The 21,027-nt window shown below is 39.1% G+C and overlaps 1 protein-coding gene across 5 annotated transcripts in view; it reads left to right on the top strand.

The window, feature by feature from the left end:
- CCDC88C (coiled-coil and HOOK domain protein 88C) overlaps positions 1-21,027 on the top strand; it is a 93,788-nt gene that overhangs the window by 16,104 nt on the left and 56,657 nt on the right. For all 5 annotated transcript variants that reach the window (XM_021531943.3, XM_021531941.3, XM_085582269.1 and 2 more), the window contains exon 4: positions 20,780-20,849. In XM_021531943.3, the coding sequence (XP_021387618.3) occupies positions 20,780-20,849 (70 nt within the window). The remainder of the gene's footprint in view (positions 1-20,779; positions 20,850-21,027) is intronic.

Here is a 21,027-nt window from a genome sequence, read left to right as displayed (position 1 = left end):
GAGAAGGATTTATAAAATGAGCAAACTCGAAGGAGCAAATAAAACAGCAAATTAAAATGTGTGCACATTGTACTTTGAGTAAGCAGAATGACTTTTTGAAATAGTTCTTTAGATGGGCTGTTTGAATATAAGCTGTGTGAGCTTGTGCCTCTCTGTTTTCCACTATGATTAAGAGATGGAGTTGAAAGAGGAGTTAAGTGTTTAAATTCTGCTTGGTCCTCATATGGCCAGTAAAAGTGCTTAAATAAAAATCTGCTCAGCAGACAGAAATGGTCCCTGTGGAGCTGCCACTGTCTGTTCTCTTTCATAATTAGCATTATTAAGTCTCTAGATGTTTATTTAATTTGGTTTTTAGACTTAAAATGACATCATTTGTGTGTGTCAGGTGATCAAGATAACAGTGATAGACATCTGCTCCTTTGGGAGCTAGTTGGAAAGACTTGACATAAAGGAAAAGTACTGTATAGGAAGATATTTATTTAGTAGGTTATTAATATTTTTAAACTATAGTAGGTGATGTTTTTTCTCTAAACTTTCATGTAAAGTAAATAAAGAACTGACTTCAAAAATGTCTAAGTTGTTTGCTGTATGTTTAAGAAGCAAAGGAAGATAAGTTCCCTGTGTAGCCTTAGAGTTCTTGGATGTCTTCCTTTGTTTTTTTTCTTAATGGTGCTCCTATTGTTATATATCCATTGGAAGAGTATTTGCAAGGGAGTGGAGCATCAAATTTATATTACAGAAAGACCTGTTGGGTGTGCAGTGTGTGTGTTATAGGGGAGGGGAAGCTCGTGCTGAGTTTAATGTCTGGTTCATTTTGCAACAGCTATGTTACAGTAAAGCTAAACGACTGTAGTCCCAAGGGTGGCACGAGCATTTAGTGGTAGAAACTGGAAGGAGGTGAATTTCTTTTAGAATTTTTTGATACTATGGGTAGAACTATTCAGTCTGTTAAAATGCTCATTTGTCAGGATGGAGTTTCTGAAGAAACAGCCATCAGTCCCAGGAAGCAGTTACTCTAAAAGAAAAATACACTTTACTTAAAAAAAAAAAAACAAACCCGAAAACCAACCAAGCATTAAAAAACCCCCAAAAATTATAAAGAACCACAAGCAAAACCAACCAACCAAAAACCACCACCAACAAATAATAATAAAAAAAAGACACCAAAAACTGCCGTCATCAAAAAACCCCTATGGTCAAAGCCCTTCTAATTTGACTAGCAGTAACTTGTTTGAGTTACTTGGAGTCTTTCAAGACTGTAGTTACTTCAAAATAAAACAACAATTCATCTACAAGGAGTTGCCCCTTTAAGGTAGTAAGTGTCTCAAGGCCAGTTCTTCAATGCTGATATTTTAAAAAATGAAAGAAACCCCCCAACAACCAAACCGGAAAAGCCCTACTCTGTTCTGTGTTTTCCCGAATATGCAAAAGCTGTGTCCATTTTGAAAGTTTTCTCTTTGTTTTCAGACTTTTTGGCAAATGCTTATCTGAACAGCATGTGGATGTATCTTTACAGTTTTACATGCAGAAGGAATGATTCTGTAGTAGAGGACCACAAAAGCTGCCATTATTAGAAGCCTTGCTTACACTTCAGTGCTCTGGCACTTAAGCTAGCTCCCAGCTTCCAGTCATGCAGAAGAAACTAAACCAGAGTGCTCTAATTCTCAAACTTGGTAGAGCTGTCTCGCATTTCTTCCAATATGCATTTCCTTTGTAGCCTGAGCCAAAATCTTGATTGGAGAGGTGATTTTCATTTCATCCCCCTTTTTTACTTAGCCCATTCTCTTTTTATGAATTGCTAGGTCCAAATTCTGTGCAATGGAGGGATTCGGATTCCAAATAATTTGTTGTTGCTTGAAGATTTGTCTTCCCTTAGACGCAGCTGCAGTTTGGCCTCTTGCTTCCTAAAGCATTTCAGTTAATTTGCAATTGTCTTTTCTTTGTATGGCATAGGACCGAATTTTAAGTGACACTGACTTGATGGACTAGAGGTACTGAGCATCTTGCATAGTAGGGTCTTCAAACAGTTTTGCTTTGAAACACTTGGATATTATGAGACCAGAGCTGTCTGCCAGATAATGATTTGTTTTGGTTCTTTTTGACATATTGCTAGCATATTGCAGCTTTTACCAGTGTTGAGGTGTGTATTACACTTGATCAGCACTTAGAGGTTTTGCAGTGTTTATGGCAGCTGCTCGAGTATCTGCAGGAGATATACTGGCTTGCTTTCCCAGTCTTGACCTTAGCAGGGCACCTAATTTTGGAGGCTTTGAGTGCTGTGCCAAAGTTGCTGTAAGAGAGACACACTGAGATGGGAGAGCTGAGTTGGCATGAGAGAGTAAAAAGCAGTTGTTTCTATAACCCAGAAAATTGCTGTGCTCTTCTAGCCCACAGACTTGGCAGTCAGGCTTGAACTGTCACCCATTTGTAAAGGACAACTCATTTAAAGCTTCTTTTCAGTAGGCTTTTAAACAAGTAGAAAATACGCTTAAACAAAGTAGATATAGAGTTATTGGTAATAACTCTTGAGACTCTAAAGGAATAATCTTAAATACCAAATACATAAAAAACTTCAACAACAAAAAAGCCCCAAACCCGCAAGCCACTTTGATCTTACTGATGCAAGTCTCTCCCTTCAGGGTACATTAATCTTAGTTCCCCTAAGTGTTTTGTAAGTTAAGAAAGTTAATGGTGAAGAGTGATTTATTTCTAGTTGGTTAAATGCCTCTGAACGGTGCTTAAAACACAAGTTCCTGAACAGCTGCTTTTTCTGTAATAGGTACCGTATAATTCCTAGCTTAAAACTTCAGCAGTAACTCAAGTAAAATACTTCAGTCGCTTCCACCAACTATATTTACTAAGCAGAAGAGGTGAGAAGCAGATTGGCCTTCAGCACATTTGTTTTAAATAAGCTTTTCAACGTGTGATAATTTTGAATAAGTGAATCTGGGATTTTCCAGCAGCTGTCTGACCAGCGTGCCAAAGGAGGTTATCAGGTCAACACTAGATTTAAGTCATTATAGTTGTGGGGGTTTTCTGTTCTGTGTGTGGGGTTTTTGTTCTGTGTGGGGTGTTTGTTCTGTTTTGTTTTTAATATATAGTGTTGCAGTTTGAGTAGCTTGTGTAACTGGTAAAGAGGTGCTGAAAGATACATCTGCATAATCAGAGGCTGGGAAATACTCAGTCCTTGCTTTTCATCCCCAAAATAAAGCCATATTAAAAATAAAATCTCACACACACTCCTCCCTTTGTTAGAAATTTATAACAAATACTTCCTTTCTGAACTGTGTTTCACTGCATTTGTGTGTGCAGTTTATGGGGTGGTTGGTTTTTTTTCTTAAGAAAGAATACATGCACTCTATTGCTATGTGCTGTGACCTTGCAGTTGATTCCTTGTTTATCCTCTTTGGTGCCTGTGATGGGGAGTGTTTGACTGCCACAATGATCTTTTGTTGGGATGTGTACAACCATTATCTTGTCTTTGCTGAGATGATAAGGAATGGGTCCTGCCCAACTGGCTACCAACAGATTGTGAAAGGGACAGGTGTACAGGCCTGAAGATACATACCTGGAAATCCTTTTTCTACAGAAATTGAATTTTCTGGTACTATCAAGTTAGTCTAAGAGTTACAAGGAAGGATGCTTGAGTGTAAAGAAAGAAATTAAACTGCAAAAATGTGCTGCTCAGTATTTCATACTGGTCAGTTCAGATATGTTTGAGGTATTTACATTGAACACTTACTTAGTGTTTCAAACATCTGTTTGATTCTACGACAACAAAAATTATGTATGAGTACATAGGATGGGTTTTTAAACTATTTTTATGCACTGTAATTTAGTTTTCATTGTTGTCTTACTCTACTTTCAACTAGGATTAGGGTTTTTGTGGTTTTTTTCAAGTTCCTCTTCCCTACCTTCTTAGCCATTAGATGAAAGTTTAACTTGCCCCAAATGAAAGATTTCAGGCCACTTGTAAGAAAAGAAGTAGTTTGACAAAATGAGAAACAGTGGTATTAAAGAACATCTGACTCAGGTGAGATAAGTTAGGAGCATGAAATAAATTAAATGGAACAGTGGCCAGAGGAAAAGACCCCAGAATATCTGCACTCTAGATGTTGATAGATTTACCTGGCAGAAGGGGGACATCTGAGACACGATGCTGTTTGCTGGATTTGAACTAGGAAGTCTTTGCTTTATTGCCAGGTAAATGTGCTGGTGTTGATGGTGACTTTGACTTTCTTAAAGCATGAATCTATACAAACTGAAATGTACAGCTTCCCAAATTCATAGACCTTGCAGCACAAGCCTTCTGTCAGATAAATGCCATGTTCTAAGGACTGGTTTTCTGTCTGTTGGGTTTGTTGTGACTATGGTGGGCAGAAAGACTGTCCAGCTGGAATCATGGGGTAAAGTACAAGACATCAGGCAGCAGGGGTGATGCCTGGAAGCAGAGACCCCATGTGAGGTACAGGGAACTTGGTTTATGTGTCTTCCCTTGGAGTGCTGAGAAGCACCTGCCTCTAGAAACTGCAGCTTTGCCATCTCGCAATACAAAAGGAAGTTGCCACTGAATAGATTGTCCTCCCACAAGTGTGATGGTTGAGAATTGCAGCCATGGGCAGCTGCTTCAACAAGGCATCTCCTCCCCACATACACTCACTCACAAGCCTCAGAGTTTATTTATTTCAGAACAATCTGTCCCTTTGGTATCTAGCTGGCTGGCATAAGGCATGTCATGTAATTACTCCCTGTGCTTGTGAAGAAGCTTTCAAGTGTCACGATGGAAGTGCAGTGCTTTTTGCTTGGTGTTCCAAGGAGTCTCCTAGAAAGATATTCTGAACTCCTTCTGCTAGTTTTAAATTAGGAAAGGATTTTAAAATTTTTGTAAGCTGTAATGCAAATTTTACAGCCTTTGGGAAGTGGTGTGTTCATAAAAAGGCAGAATTTGGCTCTTAATGTTAACAGAGATCAGCTCACTGCACTTACTGGAGGGAGATGAAGGTTTTTGCACTGTTTGTCAGTTTAAGCACTTCCAGTTTGTTTAATCATCATTCTCTGTGTAATACAGGCTCTTTTGAGTTCCATGTATTTGGCACACACTGCTGCTGTATCAGAGAAATTATGAATGAACTGGTTTCCTGGCACTTGGGAAACCACCAAAGTTTGTGCTTAACAGAGCAAACATACCGAATAATGTAATACACTATAAAATGCATAGGAGCCTAATATAATTTTGCAGAGTGGGGACAAGCCTTTTTTGTTTTTTTTTTTATTAGCATATCATCAAAACAACTATTAAAAGGGAAAAATAATTATTAAAAATTACTGTCCTTCTAAGGAACCAACTAGAAGAGTGTATTTTAACTACTACCTCTCACCTTTTTAATGACAAGTCATTAATTTTTCTTTGATATTAATAGCAAGTCTGTTCCAGTTCCCAAGACATAGGCTATATGCCCTCGAGGAGTAAAGCAATTAAGAATTACAAGGAGTATTATGCATTGCAGATTTAAGCAACCTGCTGAAATAGTAACCTGCCATGTGCTCCTAAGTCTCTCGGTATGAATCGGGGCTTTAAAGCGGTGACTGATACATGAAGAATATGTCATCTTTGAGATTAACAAGACAACTGCACTTGAGAGGAGGAACACATTTGTTTTCATATTCTGTAACATTGCCCTTCCTTCATGCAAGAAGATTCAGGTTTGAGTAACCACTCAAACTGCTGCCACAATCCTTGAGATAATATTGCTCTTCTGGTGAGACAAAGCAGACTACAGATTTACCTGAACATACTTCATTGCACTGTCACTCTATCGCCACAAACTTATTTCCTTACTCTATTAATTGCCTGTCATTCTTTCTGATACTTCCTCCACTGCAGAAATAGGCCATTTAAACTAGTCTTGCTTTCTTGGGTAAGTGGTCTCTGTAACGATTTCTCTAGCTTTCTCTCAGTTGGATTAGTAACCCTGGTTCTTAAGATGTTTTAATACTCCATGGTATAGCAGTACCTTCTGGTATGAAGTAGTCTCATTCTTGGCTGCTGGATTTTATGCAGAGTGGTTTGGGAAGAGCTTGGGAATGCAATAATTCACTTTAAAGAACTGCTGTGGATCTGTGTTCCATGTCTGTCTGGACTCAGGAATTCAATCACTGTCTTCTGTATTAGCCACTGGACTGTTGTCTTCCTCAATTATATACATATGAAGAGCAGAACACTTGATGAGGCAGATGCACTGGAAACACATCAAAGTTTATTAAAACACGCATAAACATTTAATAAAAAAAATTGCCTAGTGAAAAAAGTTAGTGTTAATTAAAGAATTTGTGAGTATTAAGATTTCAGAATTTAAAGTTCTTGTTGCTTGGCTGGCAAATCTCACAAAAATAAATTCTGTGAGAGGTCCAAAGAGCAAGAGTGTACACATCTGGCTAAGATTTTTAATCCATAATGAGGAGTGGTGTGTTACAACACAGTGGAAACCACTTTGCATTGTGTGCATTCATAAAGAGGTGCTCATTAAAAATGCACTTTTAGTCACCACCTGTTATTTGTTTAATTTGGTGCTTTCCCGCAGCACTGTATTATTTTTGTCATCCTTCTTTTCCAAAGCACATTATTCATCACTTTGAACCATATGGCCAGAAATATATTCTGAACATCTGATTTCTGTACTGACCACTCCCTAAGGAAAAACCCTTGTGTCCATGTTTATGATCAACCAGTGAAGCCTTTGCTGTCATCTTTTCATGAACATTTCTTGCTTTTTGCATACTAAAGATGTAATTAGTAGATTCACAGCTGTGATGCTACAAGGCAACAAGGGGGTTGCACTTGATTAGACAGAAAAAGCCTCTTTGCTCAAATTCATAAATAAAACCCAAGTATTATGGGAGCAAGGGAGAGCTTTCTACAGATCCTGTCCTCCTCTTCCCTTGCTGTTTCCCCATGGCACCAGGCACATGCTGGGGGGGTTGGGGTGTGTGCAGTGAAGTGTGCAGTGACCTGGCTGCTGATTGCTATGGTAGCCTTTGCTCTTTCCTTGCCTGGGGTGATACCCAAGAGTCTCCCCTGGCAAAATTTCACAGAAACTTATAGAAGCTTGATTCCTCTGGATTGGCATAATAAAAATCAATATGAAAGATGCCTGTGGAATTGTTATAGTTTGTTTTCCTCGTCTACTCCAAATGTTCTGTAATGTACAAGCATAACTGGGAATAAAGAACCCCATTAAATGTGCCACAGCCCTGCATTTCAGCACTCTGGCTTTATTGACTGTGCATATCTCCTCTGTTTGGAGATAAGATGTTGGCATGGTGCTGTCTCCCACTTATCTTTTGTAATAGCAGTGTGTCCAGTAATGCTTGCATGAGTTATGGACTCTGAACAGGGCATGTGTACAGTGTACTACAGTGAATTTTCCTTTTATGGAGGACAAGGGAATGAATGGGTGGCAAAGTGTCCTTTTCTCTCAATCTGGTGTGAAAGCTTGTATTTAACATGACTGGTGGGGAGATTTCATTCTCATTCTTCTGTCCTGAGCACATATCAAAAACCTGCTGTACAACCTGGTGTAATCAGCAGTCTGCTCACAGGAGGCCCTAAGTTTGAAACAGCAGGAGTTTTGCAGCTTGGAGCTGAATGGTGTTGGCAGAGTTGTTTGAAGAAGTTTGCTTAGTTCCTGCCTGCATTGTTCTGAGCCAATTTCAAAGGGCCTGTTGCCTCTACCTCGTGAGAATGACTTCCAGTCAAAATTCACAAGGAATCATGTATCTACTAGTCTGAAATGCCACAGATAGTCTTTTCAGTTTCTGTTGTGCCTGTTTTTGTATTGCTGCTTAGAAAGTAACATCAGTGAATACAAATTTAGTTTGGGGAAAATTCTATTCTTTACTACTGTGTGTTAATGTTCATCTTAGTGGATCATCTGCATACTTCCGCTGTCAAAAGAAATTGGTTCATTTGGAGGTTCAAACTAAAATGCCTGTTTTTAGCACCCTGCATTTACTGTGTATCTTAATGTTGTAAAAATGCAGACTTTGTTTTCTGAGATTTAGAGGAACAGTGCATTTGGGCACTGCAATTGAGGTGTCAGAGTACCTAGATTTGTGTTAAGGTATTGTATTATGACTGCTGGATTTATCTGATTGCTTCCTTCAGATAGTAAGCATCTATTTGTCCCTTTATGATTTGTGGGAGCTGCATGTTTTCTGAGCAGTGTGAAGTAAGACCCTTAGTTTGGATGCTCAGCTTCAAAATGCAGACTTTTACTATAGGTTTGAAGAGCACAGTTTGTTTTACTGTAACATTCTTTTGGTGAGTGTCTGCACCAGTTCTCATAGGGCTCCAGTTTCTGATCAGCCATTCATCACTGAACTAATTCATGGTACTCTGAGACAAACAGGTTTGTCAGAGTAATTTGATGCCTCCACCAAAGTTGTTCTAAACAATGATGCAGAGCCATTTTAATAAGTTTTGTGAAAAGCTGCTACTAAATCAGAATAAGATAGTCTTTACTCCAGCATTTAACATCATTGTCATTCCAGAGTTTGCATTGGAGCTCACGTGTCTCCTTTTCATGTTTCATAGTGGAACTCCTTGCCAAGATTTTGTACTTTACTGAGGTGAAGAGTGTAAACACTGTCTTTGTAGATATAATACTGCTTGTGTCACATTTTTCTGATCGTAGTTTCCCTTAAAATTTAATTGGAAGTCGCATCTAGGAATCGGGCTTCTTCCAGACCACCAAGGAGGGAGAGTTCAGCATGCTTTGAGTGCTGCTAGGCTTAGATCTGGTACTCAGTAGATGCAGCAAGAGTGTAAACTTTTTTGTAACCTGTATCTTTTAAAATAACAAAAATCTTCATTTCTATAGAGCAGCACAGCCCAGATGTGCTGGATGGGAGGTGTTGCTGTTCCTTGCAGCCTGAGGCTTGAATTTCTCTTGCCTGCAGCAATTTTTTTGGGGGGTTTACCCTCCTCTGCTTCCAGCTCATTACATTGCATTGCTGTTGTTTTGTGATCTGGTTGGTAGGGAGCTCCAAGTCACTTGATACTTCATATTGGGTTTCCCTCCATTATGTTGCTTAAATAATAAACCTGAGCTCTTCTGGTGGAGGTAAGGGATATGAGCCACATGTGAGGCAGCTTGGAAATTGCTGAGAACCATACATGCCTGCTACTTTTGTGTGCCATTCAAGGACACTGAAAATTAAGTAGTATGATTTAAAAAATGACACTAGTAATAAAGAAGGGGGTAGGTAGTATGCATAGATCTGCTCTTTCTGCCTATCCCTGAGGCAGCTCCTTGTGTTTGGGGGCCCTTGCTGACTTTGAGTCTTTTGTGACCATTTTTTAAGGTTTTCCTCTGTAAATACAAGGTCTTGGAAGTTGCTTTTTCTTTCAGCTATAAATGAGGCTTTAGTATGAACATATGATAGATTGACATCCTCTCTCAGGAAAACACTAAACATCACAGCTTAGAAGGAAACTGTATTTTGTTGATATAAAAAAAAAAAACAACAGTGGTCAGAAGCCTAAAAACTGGCATAGTAGTGTTAGAACTTAATTTATCCATAGTGTTATTCATAACATAGTGACCTAGCTTATGTCTGTTTCTCTCACACAGCATAAAGAAAGGATTTTCTAGGATGCAGCAGTATTCTTCACATTTTTTCCCCTCTTATCATAGATATTTCCAGAGTGTTGTACGCTTTGAGTGTATGCTCTGACTACTGATCAGCACTAATGAAGAAAAGTATAAAATGTGGGGAAAAGTCTTCTCTTAAAACCGTGTCATTACTTAACTGAGTTTTCTGTATCAGAAGCTCACCATTGCTGCTTAACTGTGGAAGCTGTCTGCTAGGGCTGTAATGAAAGAACGCTTAAATTGAGCTCTGTGGTATGAGGCTGGTGGGGGAACAAGAAGGGTAAAGCTCTGCTGAGTTAATTAATGTTAACAGTTATGAGTTATCTGCAAGATTCACAGTAGATTACACAGATTGTATTAAGCAGGATTAATCAGTCTTTTCAGATACTTAAAGGAGCACTGTTAAGCACTGGCAAGACTGAAAGTTCTTGAGAGTGTTTACATGAGCAAGTATGCATATGTGTGTGAATGCATGGCCTGGATTACCATTGATAAGTAAATTTTGCCTAGCAGCTACCACACGGGGATATTGGCCATTTCCTGTTCTGTGTATAGGTGAAATTGTGGCAGCTGTTGGGACTTTTTCCTTTTATCTATTTTTGGTCATAACTCTCTTTTTGTGAAATATTTCCTCTGTTGTGCAGTAAGGGGATCTTTGTTATCCTGTGATACTAATTGTTATTTGAATTGTGGACTCAGTGTAGCTTCATGGCTTTTCAGCATTAATTTTTAATGGCTTTCTCTTGCACATCTCTGAAATAGAATGTGGAAGGTGAGTGGGGTTTGTAAGTGTATAGAGGGTGAATTCACCCTAAAGAAGAATTTGATAATTGCAGATATAAAATCTTGGTGTACCTCGTGCTATGATTTTCTGTATTTGTTAAAAATACTTCTGTGTTAATTTTTTTAAAGCAAGTGTTATAGCAACTATTTTTTGGCGTAAATTCTCAGACTCGAGGTAGGCTGGATAACTGACCTGACCCTGAAAGACTGACGTTAAATTTTTTTGAGCATACAACATGTCACAGGTTTGTTTTGTTGTTTTGTTGTTTTTTTTTTTTTTTTTCATCAGCTGCCTTTTCGGTGTTGTGTGTTTAGGAAGCCCCCTTGCTTCTGTGTGGGGTGGGGTAAGACTCCTGATGCTCTTGCTGTTGAACTGTGGGGACTCCAAATGATTGAACGTGGGGAACAGTCTTGCATATAGCAAATCAGATGGGGCTTCCAGAAGGATTTTGCCTGTTAGAGATTTAAGCAGTTATGATAATCCCAGAGTAATAGGCTGGAGAAATAGCAGAAACACACGTACACAAAACCCAGTATGTGTAGATGTATACAAATACATATATGTATATCCATTGTTAGGACAGTATTTCTGTTACTGTGGGATGCCCGGAAGGGAGGGGCAGCAAGTGAACTTACATGAGATGGGGATGGCACTGGAGAGGGCAATCCCGGAGGGAGGATGTCCTGGGGCTGCCCCAGGTCCCGCTTGCTTCGGGAGGGTGCTGAGCACTCAGCATGGCACCATCGCCTTTTGTCCCGGTAGCTCCAGGCTGGCAGTTCACAGAGGGATCAGATGCCACTGAGGGCTCTCCGGGGGGTGGCACGGAGGACGAGCTCCTCTGTCACCTCCCCACTAGCAGCAAGGTGGGCAAATCAGGGAGGCTCTACTGGGCAGCTTGACCCGCTAATTGCCCGTGGTTTGCGCCTGACCTGGCTTTGCCGAGGTGCAAATGACTGGCAGTAAACTTTGTGAATAGCCCAGTGTCAACTGCAGATATCTGTGTCTCCTCTCCCTAGGTACCCGTACCCCCCTCCCATGGGGACGCAGTAACTTTCCACATTGAAAGGTTGTTTGCCTTTGAAGACAAATGAACACAGAAAATCTAGAAAGGGAACGATGAGATGCCAGAGGCTATTTTTGAGGACATGGCTTCCTTTCCCTTCCCTCTCATTTTATTCACTGCTAGATTCCGTGGTCATCTTTTTCTCCTTTTTTTTTTTTTTTTTTATTCTATCGTAACTGCAATTCAGTGCTAATGGTAAAATTGATTATTATCACAGTAAATGCTGGAAGTGTTTTCCTTCCAAAGGGTGCTTGTGTTACCTTGAGAAAGTGACGTGAAATTTATTGCAAAATTTATTGAAAAAATTTGAGACTGTTGCTACAGTGGCAAAGCACTGGGAAAGGGATATGTGAGTGTTTGTTGAACTTGTTAATATTGGGTAAAATCGATGACAGTGATAATGCAGTGATACATTGAAGTAATGATGGGGTGGATATAAATTCTGCTTCAGAGTAGTTGGAAAACTTGTAACATTAACCTGCAATGATACCTGTTAGAGGTTTTTAGGAGTATTTGAGAGGGGCATGCCTGAACTGCAAGGACACTCTCTCTCTCTGGTATTAATGGTATTTAAGTTTTTAGTGCCCTTGGTAACTGGTTGGTAATGGGAGTTTACCTACAAGAGAACATCTGGTGGTTGTAGCAGCAAACACCTAACATAATCAAATGTTTAGCAAGTATAGACTCTTTTGGTTTTATTTCAACCTACAGACCTTCTTAGTAAAAAATTCCCCAATCACCTAATTTGTCCCATAACACCATACTGTTGGACTGGGCATCCTTGCAGGGTAGAACAGCTTGTTCCCTGTACCCTCTCCCCTTCAGACCAGCTGGAAACTTCCCCTCTTCTGTAAATGCAACATGGGTTTTTGCATGGTCATCTGCAAATGCCTCAAGGACCTCTCTTCCTCTGGCTGCAATCTCTGTTGTAGTTAGATGGCATAGTGACTGTGTGCATACTTCTTGAAACAAATTTGTTGTCCAATACTAGGTTGTATGTAAGCTGCCCAAACACAAGTTTCAAACTTGTGTGGAGACTCATGGTTAAAAATCTTTAAATTAGCTTTTGGAAATTAGCTGGTTTAATTTAAACTTAATTGATATTTTTTTCTTCATATTTATAAACACGGTAGGTGGAAAAAGTAGGACAAGTGCAGGCACACCAGTTGCTCAGTTCTCCAACAGGTATTCCTCAAAAATTCAGGGATACTGTTTTTCCTGAGTTAGAGACAAAGATTCTCATGCATTTCAAAGTGATCTTAACAATAATCTAAATGTTTATCCCATAAAATTCCCATTGGTCATCACTGCTTGAATACTGTCCATGTATTTACAGTTTCTAGGTGTCATTTTCTATGTTTCTCCTGTGCTACCCATTCGGGTTTCTGAAATGGTTTACCAGTGTAACGTTAATTAAATCTTGTTTGTTCAGGGAGTATTATCCTGGAAAGACCGAGCATGTTTGTTCTTGTTTCTGAGTATTTTTATTTTAGTATACTTTATATTTGAGCAGCTCTGAGGATGTTTGGATGTAGTGAAGGCAAAACAGGGCACCTTTTGCTAACAAGAACTATTTTTCTCTGTGAGCTCTGACCCCATGGCAGTTAAGATGGCTGAGACAGTAGGATGTTACTCAGCGTTAGTAAGAATGGCAGGGTAAAGCAGCTTGTTTCTTTTGGGAACTGAGGTAGATTAAAGGTTTTTCATGAGTTCCTGCTTCAAATAGGACATAAAAATATCAGATTGGTAACAGTCAACTTTGTTGTTTTACTTCTATTACCCTTAGTCACTGACAAAATTTGACTCGTACATTCACGTTAATGTTGTTTGCATCTGTTAGGCTTTCTGTTTGCTACTAACATACTTTTCATAATGCTATAAATTATAAAATTATCCCATTTTTTGCCCCCTCTGCTTTATTAGTTTTTTTCTAGTTTGACAGATTTGTTTTCATATTTAAATGTCAGCTTTGATTTGGCTTTTCAATATTTGTGCTAGAGAAACCTCAAAATTATTCCTGTTACACATGCTCCTGTGCCCTCACAGGAGTAATGGTTTGTTTTAGAGTTTTCCCCAAGAAAATACATTACTTTTCAAGGAACATTTGTTCCAATAAATTACTTGATACTGTCAAAAATGCAAAAAGTATACTTTTGTGCTACCTAGCTCCTGCTCATTATTAATCTTTGGGAAAGTAGTATTGCTGTAATGTGTAACTGGTATTCCTACATCTCCCCATCTTTGGTTCCTTTTTTCCTCTATTTTGGCTGATGATTTTTTAGGAATTGTCAGTCGAGTGGTTGCCCACTTCTTTAGAGTCTTGGCACCTTTTCAGAGCCTGGACCACATTACGGTGTTGAAGTTGCAATACAGATCTTTAGCTCTGAACCTAAGTAAGCCTCACATACTTGGCCTTGAGTTAATTAAGTTTGGTCTTCATGGCAGTATAGCAATTATGTTAAGAAATTTAGTGTATTTTATGTGAACTGGTATCATGTGCCCAGTTAGGTGTTTGCTGTGTGTTTCATATAAACACTTAAGCCCCTCAAGTTTTAGAAATGTTTGTAATAGGAGAAATGGCAAAAAACAGACCTTGCACCTAGTCTTCCTTAGAGAAGCTTTTATTGTGTTGGTGTTTGTTGTTTGATAACAAGCTGTATTTTAATATAATTGTTTTCACTCCAGTGATCAAGGGCAGTGGAGCGGAGTTTGTACCTCTGAGCGCTGCATGGCTAATGTGTTTTGGTATCAGGCTTCAGTGTTAAGCTTAAATATAGTTGCTCAGTTTTAGAGTTTCATGTGAAATTTTCTTATTATTCTAATAAAATATGCCCTGTGTATGGGAAAAACAGACTTCCTTTTAAAACTAGTGAGTGTGCTTGGTGCTGAATTTCAGGGAATTCAGTGGTGCTTTACATCTATTATGGTGGCCTGTGGTGGTTTTTTACTGTGTTAAGGTAAATTTGGTCCTTAGAGACTACTCTAGATTAGCTGAAAGTGTGTTCAACAGATGGATTGCATTTTAGCTGGTTAGATTTGTAATGTCAAGTGACAAGCCATTAACACAGAACATTGCATATTCCCTGTTACTGCATAAACCACCTCAGGACAAATCTAAGATGAAATAAAATAGAAGTCAAGAGTAATTTGTCAGGACACTATTACAAACATGTGTAGTCACTTGTACATGATTTGAAAAGAGAAGTTGAGGATAAATCAAATAGGCTGTTTATTTGCAGCAAAAATAGGTAAATTAGTCAAAGGTGCTGCTGGCAATAAAAGCAGGAAAACACAGCACTCCACAATTGGATTTTCTCCTCTCTGGGTCAAATCAATATTGCCACTAGGCACAACCATAGAGCTGTATCTTTTATTAACATAGATGATTCAACCTGGAGTTAGTGAAACTAGGAGTAAAAAATCTTCTGCTATACATTTCATTGTTCAGAAGTAAATGTACACTTCGGTATTTAGATTGATTAAAAAATAAAATTTATGTGACTGTGTGTCAGCTTCTCTATTATGTATTCCACTAAACTAGAAGTAAAACTAATTGTGTCCTGAAATGCTTTGTACATATATAGAATTACCTTTGTTTAAATACATAATTTTTATTTAAATACATAGATTTTTTTTTTTGTGATGTGAACAATGTACATTGTGAACAATTTCATCTTAAAGCAAAATGTGTTTGTCAGGACTTGTTTTACTTCCCATGCGCTCTGATATTTGGAGTGATGTAGTTCTCTCCAGCCTGGATAAGTTCATTTAACTGGTTCATAAAGCAGTGAGAATGTACACAATGAATCATATTTTAGCCACAGAATCCTATTTTCATTTCCTTTCTCCATTGCTTGTTACTTCCCCCCCCCACCCCCCCCTTGTTCCTAGCTTACTGATACTTGGGTATATATAATAACTTCTTTGTACAACTCCAGTGGTTGAGATTTTGCTCCTGATGGGACCTCTGATCTTACATGGTGTGTTTACACACTGATTACAGTTTTGTCATTTAGCACCCTGCACAGACTGAGCACAGTCAAGACTAGGTATGATTCCTTCACATCCCCTCCCACTGAGATTCCAATCTACAATTGTCAGAACTGATTATTTTCAGCAGATGAGGCCACAGTTATTTTAGTGGCTTTTGGGTTTCCACTTGAAGGATCTTTAGAAATGTGCTTTGTAATTTGCTGGTTTTCAGAATGAAAAATAAAATCCATTTAAAGACAACTAATCCTCTAGTCCATCATATAATGAGTACAATTGTTGTAGGGATGATCAAAGTTCTTAATCAAATTTTGTCATGTATATAATGTGCTGGCAGGGAAACAGTACTGAGTCACATACATGGTGTCATCAGGCGTGCTTGCATGGTAAGATGTACATGAAAAACGTGTCAACAAAACATTTTTGTTTCACTTCCTTGTAATTTCTGGCAACAACTTGTTTCATCTTGTCTAATCTTCTGTAAGACCCTGCCATACAGCTCACAGACTCTTGCTATGATTTCTGTGACACCATTAATAACTCCTCACATAATTACAGCAACCCCCTCCAACCTTTATGAAGTTTCTGTCTATTGGAAGACAAATATATTTTTTGTCTAAGATGTAACCTCATTGTAGGCTGCAAAATAGCTTTTCATTATCATTTTAATACAAAACTGGGAACTTTGAAAAAAAAAAAAAACTTAACCGTTGTGTCTCAAATTCCTGTCTAAAATGTGTTTCATTTTAAAGCTTGTTCATTAGCATGTTTGCTCTTCCTTAGACTTCTGATTTCAGAAAATCTTGTGTTTGATTGTCCCTTGGAGTGTGCTTTGCCTGGGGAATGCAGCTCCTAGCCTGTCTTTGGCAGTATCCAAAGGGCCCCTAAAACGTGTAGGGGCAGAGCTGCCACCCCATCCTGCTGCTAGGAGCTGTTGGGCTGGTGCAGATGGCCATTGATTCCTGCTGAGACCTTCTCTAAGGATTCAGTGTTTCACCAAATGTTTCCTACTCCAAGGATGTTTGTGAGATCAGATCCATACTGAGGTTATCAGAGTAAGGTGTTGGCTGTGCTGCACAGATAGGATTCTCCTGAGCTTGCCTCCTCTGTTGGCCTGGGTCACAGATAAAATGTAGGCCAAATTCCCTGGCTAGGTACTGTTTGCTTTTGCTGGTATAAGTAAAGCTGATGATGATTTTTCCTCATGGGCATTTTAAATAGGAAAGCACCATTTGGCTTCCAGTCAGCTGGGCAATTAGCATTTTATAGCTAAGCAATATACTTAAGTGGGATTGCTTGGCTTGAGCATTGAATTACAATGACTGTTAGACTGCCTCTCTCCTTACATAATTTATTTAGTACTTCTTGTTTAGGATTCAGACAGAGGTTAATTTAATTCTGCATGAGAAACTAATAGTTACTCTACATTAATGCTGTGCTGTATGGTAATGCAGGGAAGGTTTTCGTGTAAAGCTTGTGTTTGCTGGGTTTCTCAGCCATGGAAAGGACAATTTTACCTACTCCTTTCTTAGCAGTTCATTCATCGCAAGACCTGTTGGCACACTGAAATTTGGACTAAAAAATGCATCCAAAAAGAATACCTTAAGACCATTTTATTCCATGCTGTTGTTGCATGTGTATTTTTAGGAAGCAAACATGTATTGAAGTATGGTATGGCCCAAGGAGACTTTGTTCCTACAAAATTACAAGAGGCCCTGTTCCTACAAAATTACAAGAGGCCCACTTACCCTGTTCCAGATAAATAGAATGTTAATATGTGACCATGGAGACTTGAGAGGGACAGCTTCTGCTGCATCTCTGCTGAGGATCTAAGGCAAAGAGCAAACATCCGGTGTGTGTGATCTTGGAAGGATAAAAAGAGGATGTAGAATATGCCTCAACACTCCAGGAATGATTAGAAACTTTCAGATGGAGGGAATGAATGTGTTTATTCATGCGTTTAGTAAGCCTAAATGCTTAATTTGGTGCTTAGAATTTTATCCTTAATCTTGTATGTATCTTGATTTTTCCTAAGGCCCTTGACTGTTAGACTTAATGTAGGGGAATTTTGGCTTTATTTTGTCTTAAGCTTCTTTTTAAAAAAGTGATTGCGAAGAGCTTGCAAATGTCAAGCAAGTTCATAGCAGGGGCTTAGACACCGGAAGGCTGCTGGGAGAAATACAGCATTTATATTTATTATTTCTAGGTAACTCACTGATGTTTCTTGGTGTACCAGTTTCCCTCTCCAGCAGCTCCTGCCTGGATGTCTTGCCCCTAGCCATGCTGGTTGCCTGAGGCACAAGGACATGCACACTCTGCCTCTGCTGCAGAGTCTCACAGCTGTGTTTGATTTCAAGCATAACAGCATCCTTTATATGTAATATAATAATACAGCTTGCTGCGCCTGTGGGGAAATGGACCATTTTATCTACTATTTCTTTTTTTATCCAGGTTTTAGCAGTGTGTCCAGGTTTACCCAATGCCCAGAGTAGCTGTATTCTGGGAGGTGGTTGGATCCATGGGGCCCCTTTGATTCTCAGTGCCAGTTCACAGGCTGGAAACAGCCCAGGTCCCTGCCTGAAGCTAGAGTTTGGCTTTATGGCGTCTTCAAGTAGGAATGATAAGATGTGAGGGGAGCTGAGAGGCCAGGCTGAGGCGCACAGCATTTTACTTGTGTAGAATGTTTTTATTGTGTCATAATCTGTGTTATTGCTGCTTCATAGAAGAAAAGCAAGAAAACATAGATAAATTATAGAAGCTGAAGAATTCCTGATTTACTCTTAGCTGAAGGGGGTGTTCTATTTCCAGATATGGGATTTTAGGCAATCAATCTGACACATGGTCACATTATCCCTGTCAGTCACTGTCAGATGAGCTTCGCTAACTTTCTGGGGTTTCAGTCTGGACAAAATCTGAGCTAAATTCATCAGTGTAGGAGCTTTTCCTTGACACATTTTATCTCATACTTGTGCTTGTGTGAGTGGATGGTTCACTAGTACATTGGTTCACAGGTGATAGTTTATTGAAGTAACTCTCTTTCTCTGACTTGCTTTCCTGAGCTTGAAAATGGAGAGCAGTGGCATTGACCTTCCTTTATGAAGTGTTGAGATCTGCTGGTGAGCTGCACTGTGTAAGTCAGGTGTTATCATCACAAGCACTAATCTGAAGGCAAGGGCTTTTAGAATAATACAGATAATTATCTGTTTAAATATTTTACTTTAAAAATAAACGAGTCAGAGTATCACCCACTTGCAACAATTGGAATCTTTCAATCTGAATTAACAAATCACTCTTCCAGGCTTGGGGCCATTTCAGCTTCTATTCAGTGATTGTCAGATTCTTGCCAGAAGATACTGAGCTCAGACAATTATGAGGGAGTTCAGTCATGGTTATGTTGGGTGGTATACTCAAATAATTTTGCAGGAGGAGCTCATGGGAATGTTAACTGAATAAGGTTAGTGGTAATGTCTTTTGTGTCTGCCAGTTAAATAGCTGGCAATCTGATGGTTACACAAAGACAACGCCAATTCCTTATGCATTCCTGCCTCAGTGCTGCTCCCACGTGCTGGTGACTGGAAGCAGAATTCCTTCTCTTTTTTGCTATGGAAATTGCTGGTTAAAGCTCAATACTTCAGTATATGCAAAGTCTGATTTTTTTTGTTTAAAGCCTCAGTGCCATGCTGTGTTGTCATAGCACATGTTGCAGTCCAGCCATGTGCTCTTGCATCCAGTAGATTTTGCACCTGTTACAGTAAACAAACTTTGTTTAATGTGTCCCAAATGCCCAAAATAGAAAATGCATTTGGCTAATGAGTCAGTGAATGTTTGGTCTGCATTAGCCAAGCTTCACATTACATAAAGGACTGTAGAATCTTTTTCCTTAACAGCTCCAGAAATCCTATTAGCTGTGGCACAGATATTTCTACATTATTCAACAAGGAGTGTGTTTTGGTTTGGATCAGAAGAAAAAAATTAAATGTGTACAAAACATTTTTTAAAAATATGCACCCTAATTGCTTATCAAAGGCTGCAGGCTCTCTGAATTATTTCCTCCTTCAATCAGACTTAATTTTCCTCCTGTGATATAACTTTAAAAGCAGAGAAAGAACAATGGGTAGCTGGGAGGGGAAGTGTCTGGGTGAATGGGTGATGGTTTTAGGAAGTGTGTTTCTTTGCTGCACCGTGGTGCTTTTTCCCCTGGTCTGAATGCTTTGCAAGTATCAATGCATGTGCCCTTCCAGTGGCCTAGGGGGTAGTCTTGGAAGTGAAGACAAGCCGGAAAAAGGCACCTGCCAAACATTTGGTTGAGTTGTATCTGTGAACTTTTGTTTCCTGAATCTCAGCACAGCGTTTCAGTCATACAACCGTTTTCCTCCCTGGCTTGAAATAAAACCCACCTGCAAAATGTTTTATCCAGATCATCACAAGTAGGGGTGCTGGTAGCTGCAAGTCAAAGCTAGCAACTGTACTGCTCTGGTCTTTGTTTCTGGGGTGCATGGCTGATTGTATTACTGTACTGAATCCCCTTTGCAATATATTTATTTGAACAACTTCAAACATTTTGCCTGCCCCAGGGCTTGTAGCCTTTCTTCCTTCTTAGGCTATTCTGTGATTTCAGAGCAGCTTCAGACAGATGTTTATTCAGATGTTAAACCTGATGTACCTCCCTTCTGTCATCTCCCCCAAAATAAAATGACTCTTAAGTATGTAATGATCATAATTTAATTCTGTTTTGCTCCTGATTAAAAACAATGCAGAACTTTATATCCAGTTTTTCTGGGCAGTGCCAGATGTCTGGTCAAGTGCTTTTCCCCACATCCACTTCTCCAGCCCATCCTTATATTTTCAGACCCATGAAATAATTTGACCAATTATTTGAGTTATTCAAACTTCACAGACTGGCTTAGGTATGTTTGAACCAGCTGCATTGATTTGCCCTGAAACATGGCAGCAGCTGTATGTTGCACATCACAAGAATACAGGTCATGCCTAGGGTAAAGGCATGAATGATTGGTGTGCCTGGCATGGTCATGCATTTATCCTGATTAGTGCCGTGGGACCCTTTAAGTTCCATATTAGCTGTTGTTAAAAGAGGCAATTATTGTATGTTAGCTGTGCAACCTGATGCTATCTTCAAATAGTGATTTCTCTCTCAAGTGAGGCTTCCTCTTGTGACCTCTGACCTACCGGTATGTTAAAAGCTTTGTAAATGATGAAGCTTTGAATTCTTTGTGGCGAGTTTGATTTTGATTCCTTCACACTGAACTTTGTCTGTTTTCTTTTGTTTAGGAGGTCCTTCAGCAGCTGATTGTAATGAATTTGCCAAATGTTTTAATGATTGGCAAAGATCCTCTTTGTGGTGAGTAGTTCATTGTGTTCTTCATCCTCCTCCTCTGTAATACTGAATAAAGTATGTATTTTTTTTTTGTTTTGTTAAACAATTCTGTAATTCTGTTCTAATTTAGGTTGGAAAACACCTTAAAGAGTGCAGCCTGTAACACTAAACTGTGTCCCTAAGCACCACATCTGTATCTTTC

This window comes from Lonchura striata, chromosome 5 (genome assembly GCF_050655825.1).
Source record: "Lonchura striata isolate lonStrDom1 chromosome 5, ASM5065582v1, whole genome shotgun sequence".
NCBI lineage: Eukaryota > Metazoa > Chordata > Aves > Passeriformes > Estrildidae > Lonchura > Lonchura striata.
The sequence above is the reverse complement of the archived record's forward strand: the minus strand, read 5'-3'. Positions and strand labels throughout refer to the sequence as shown.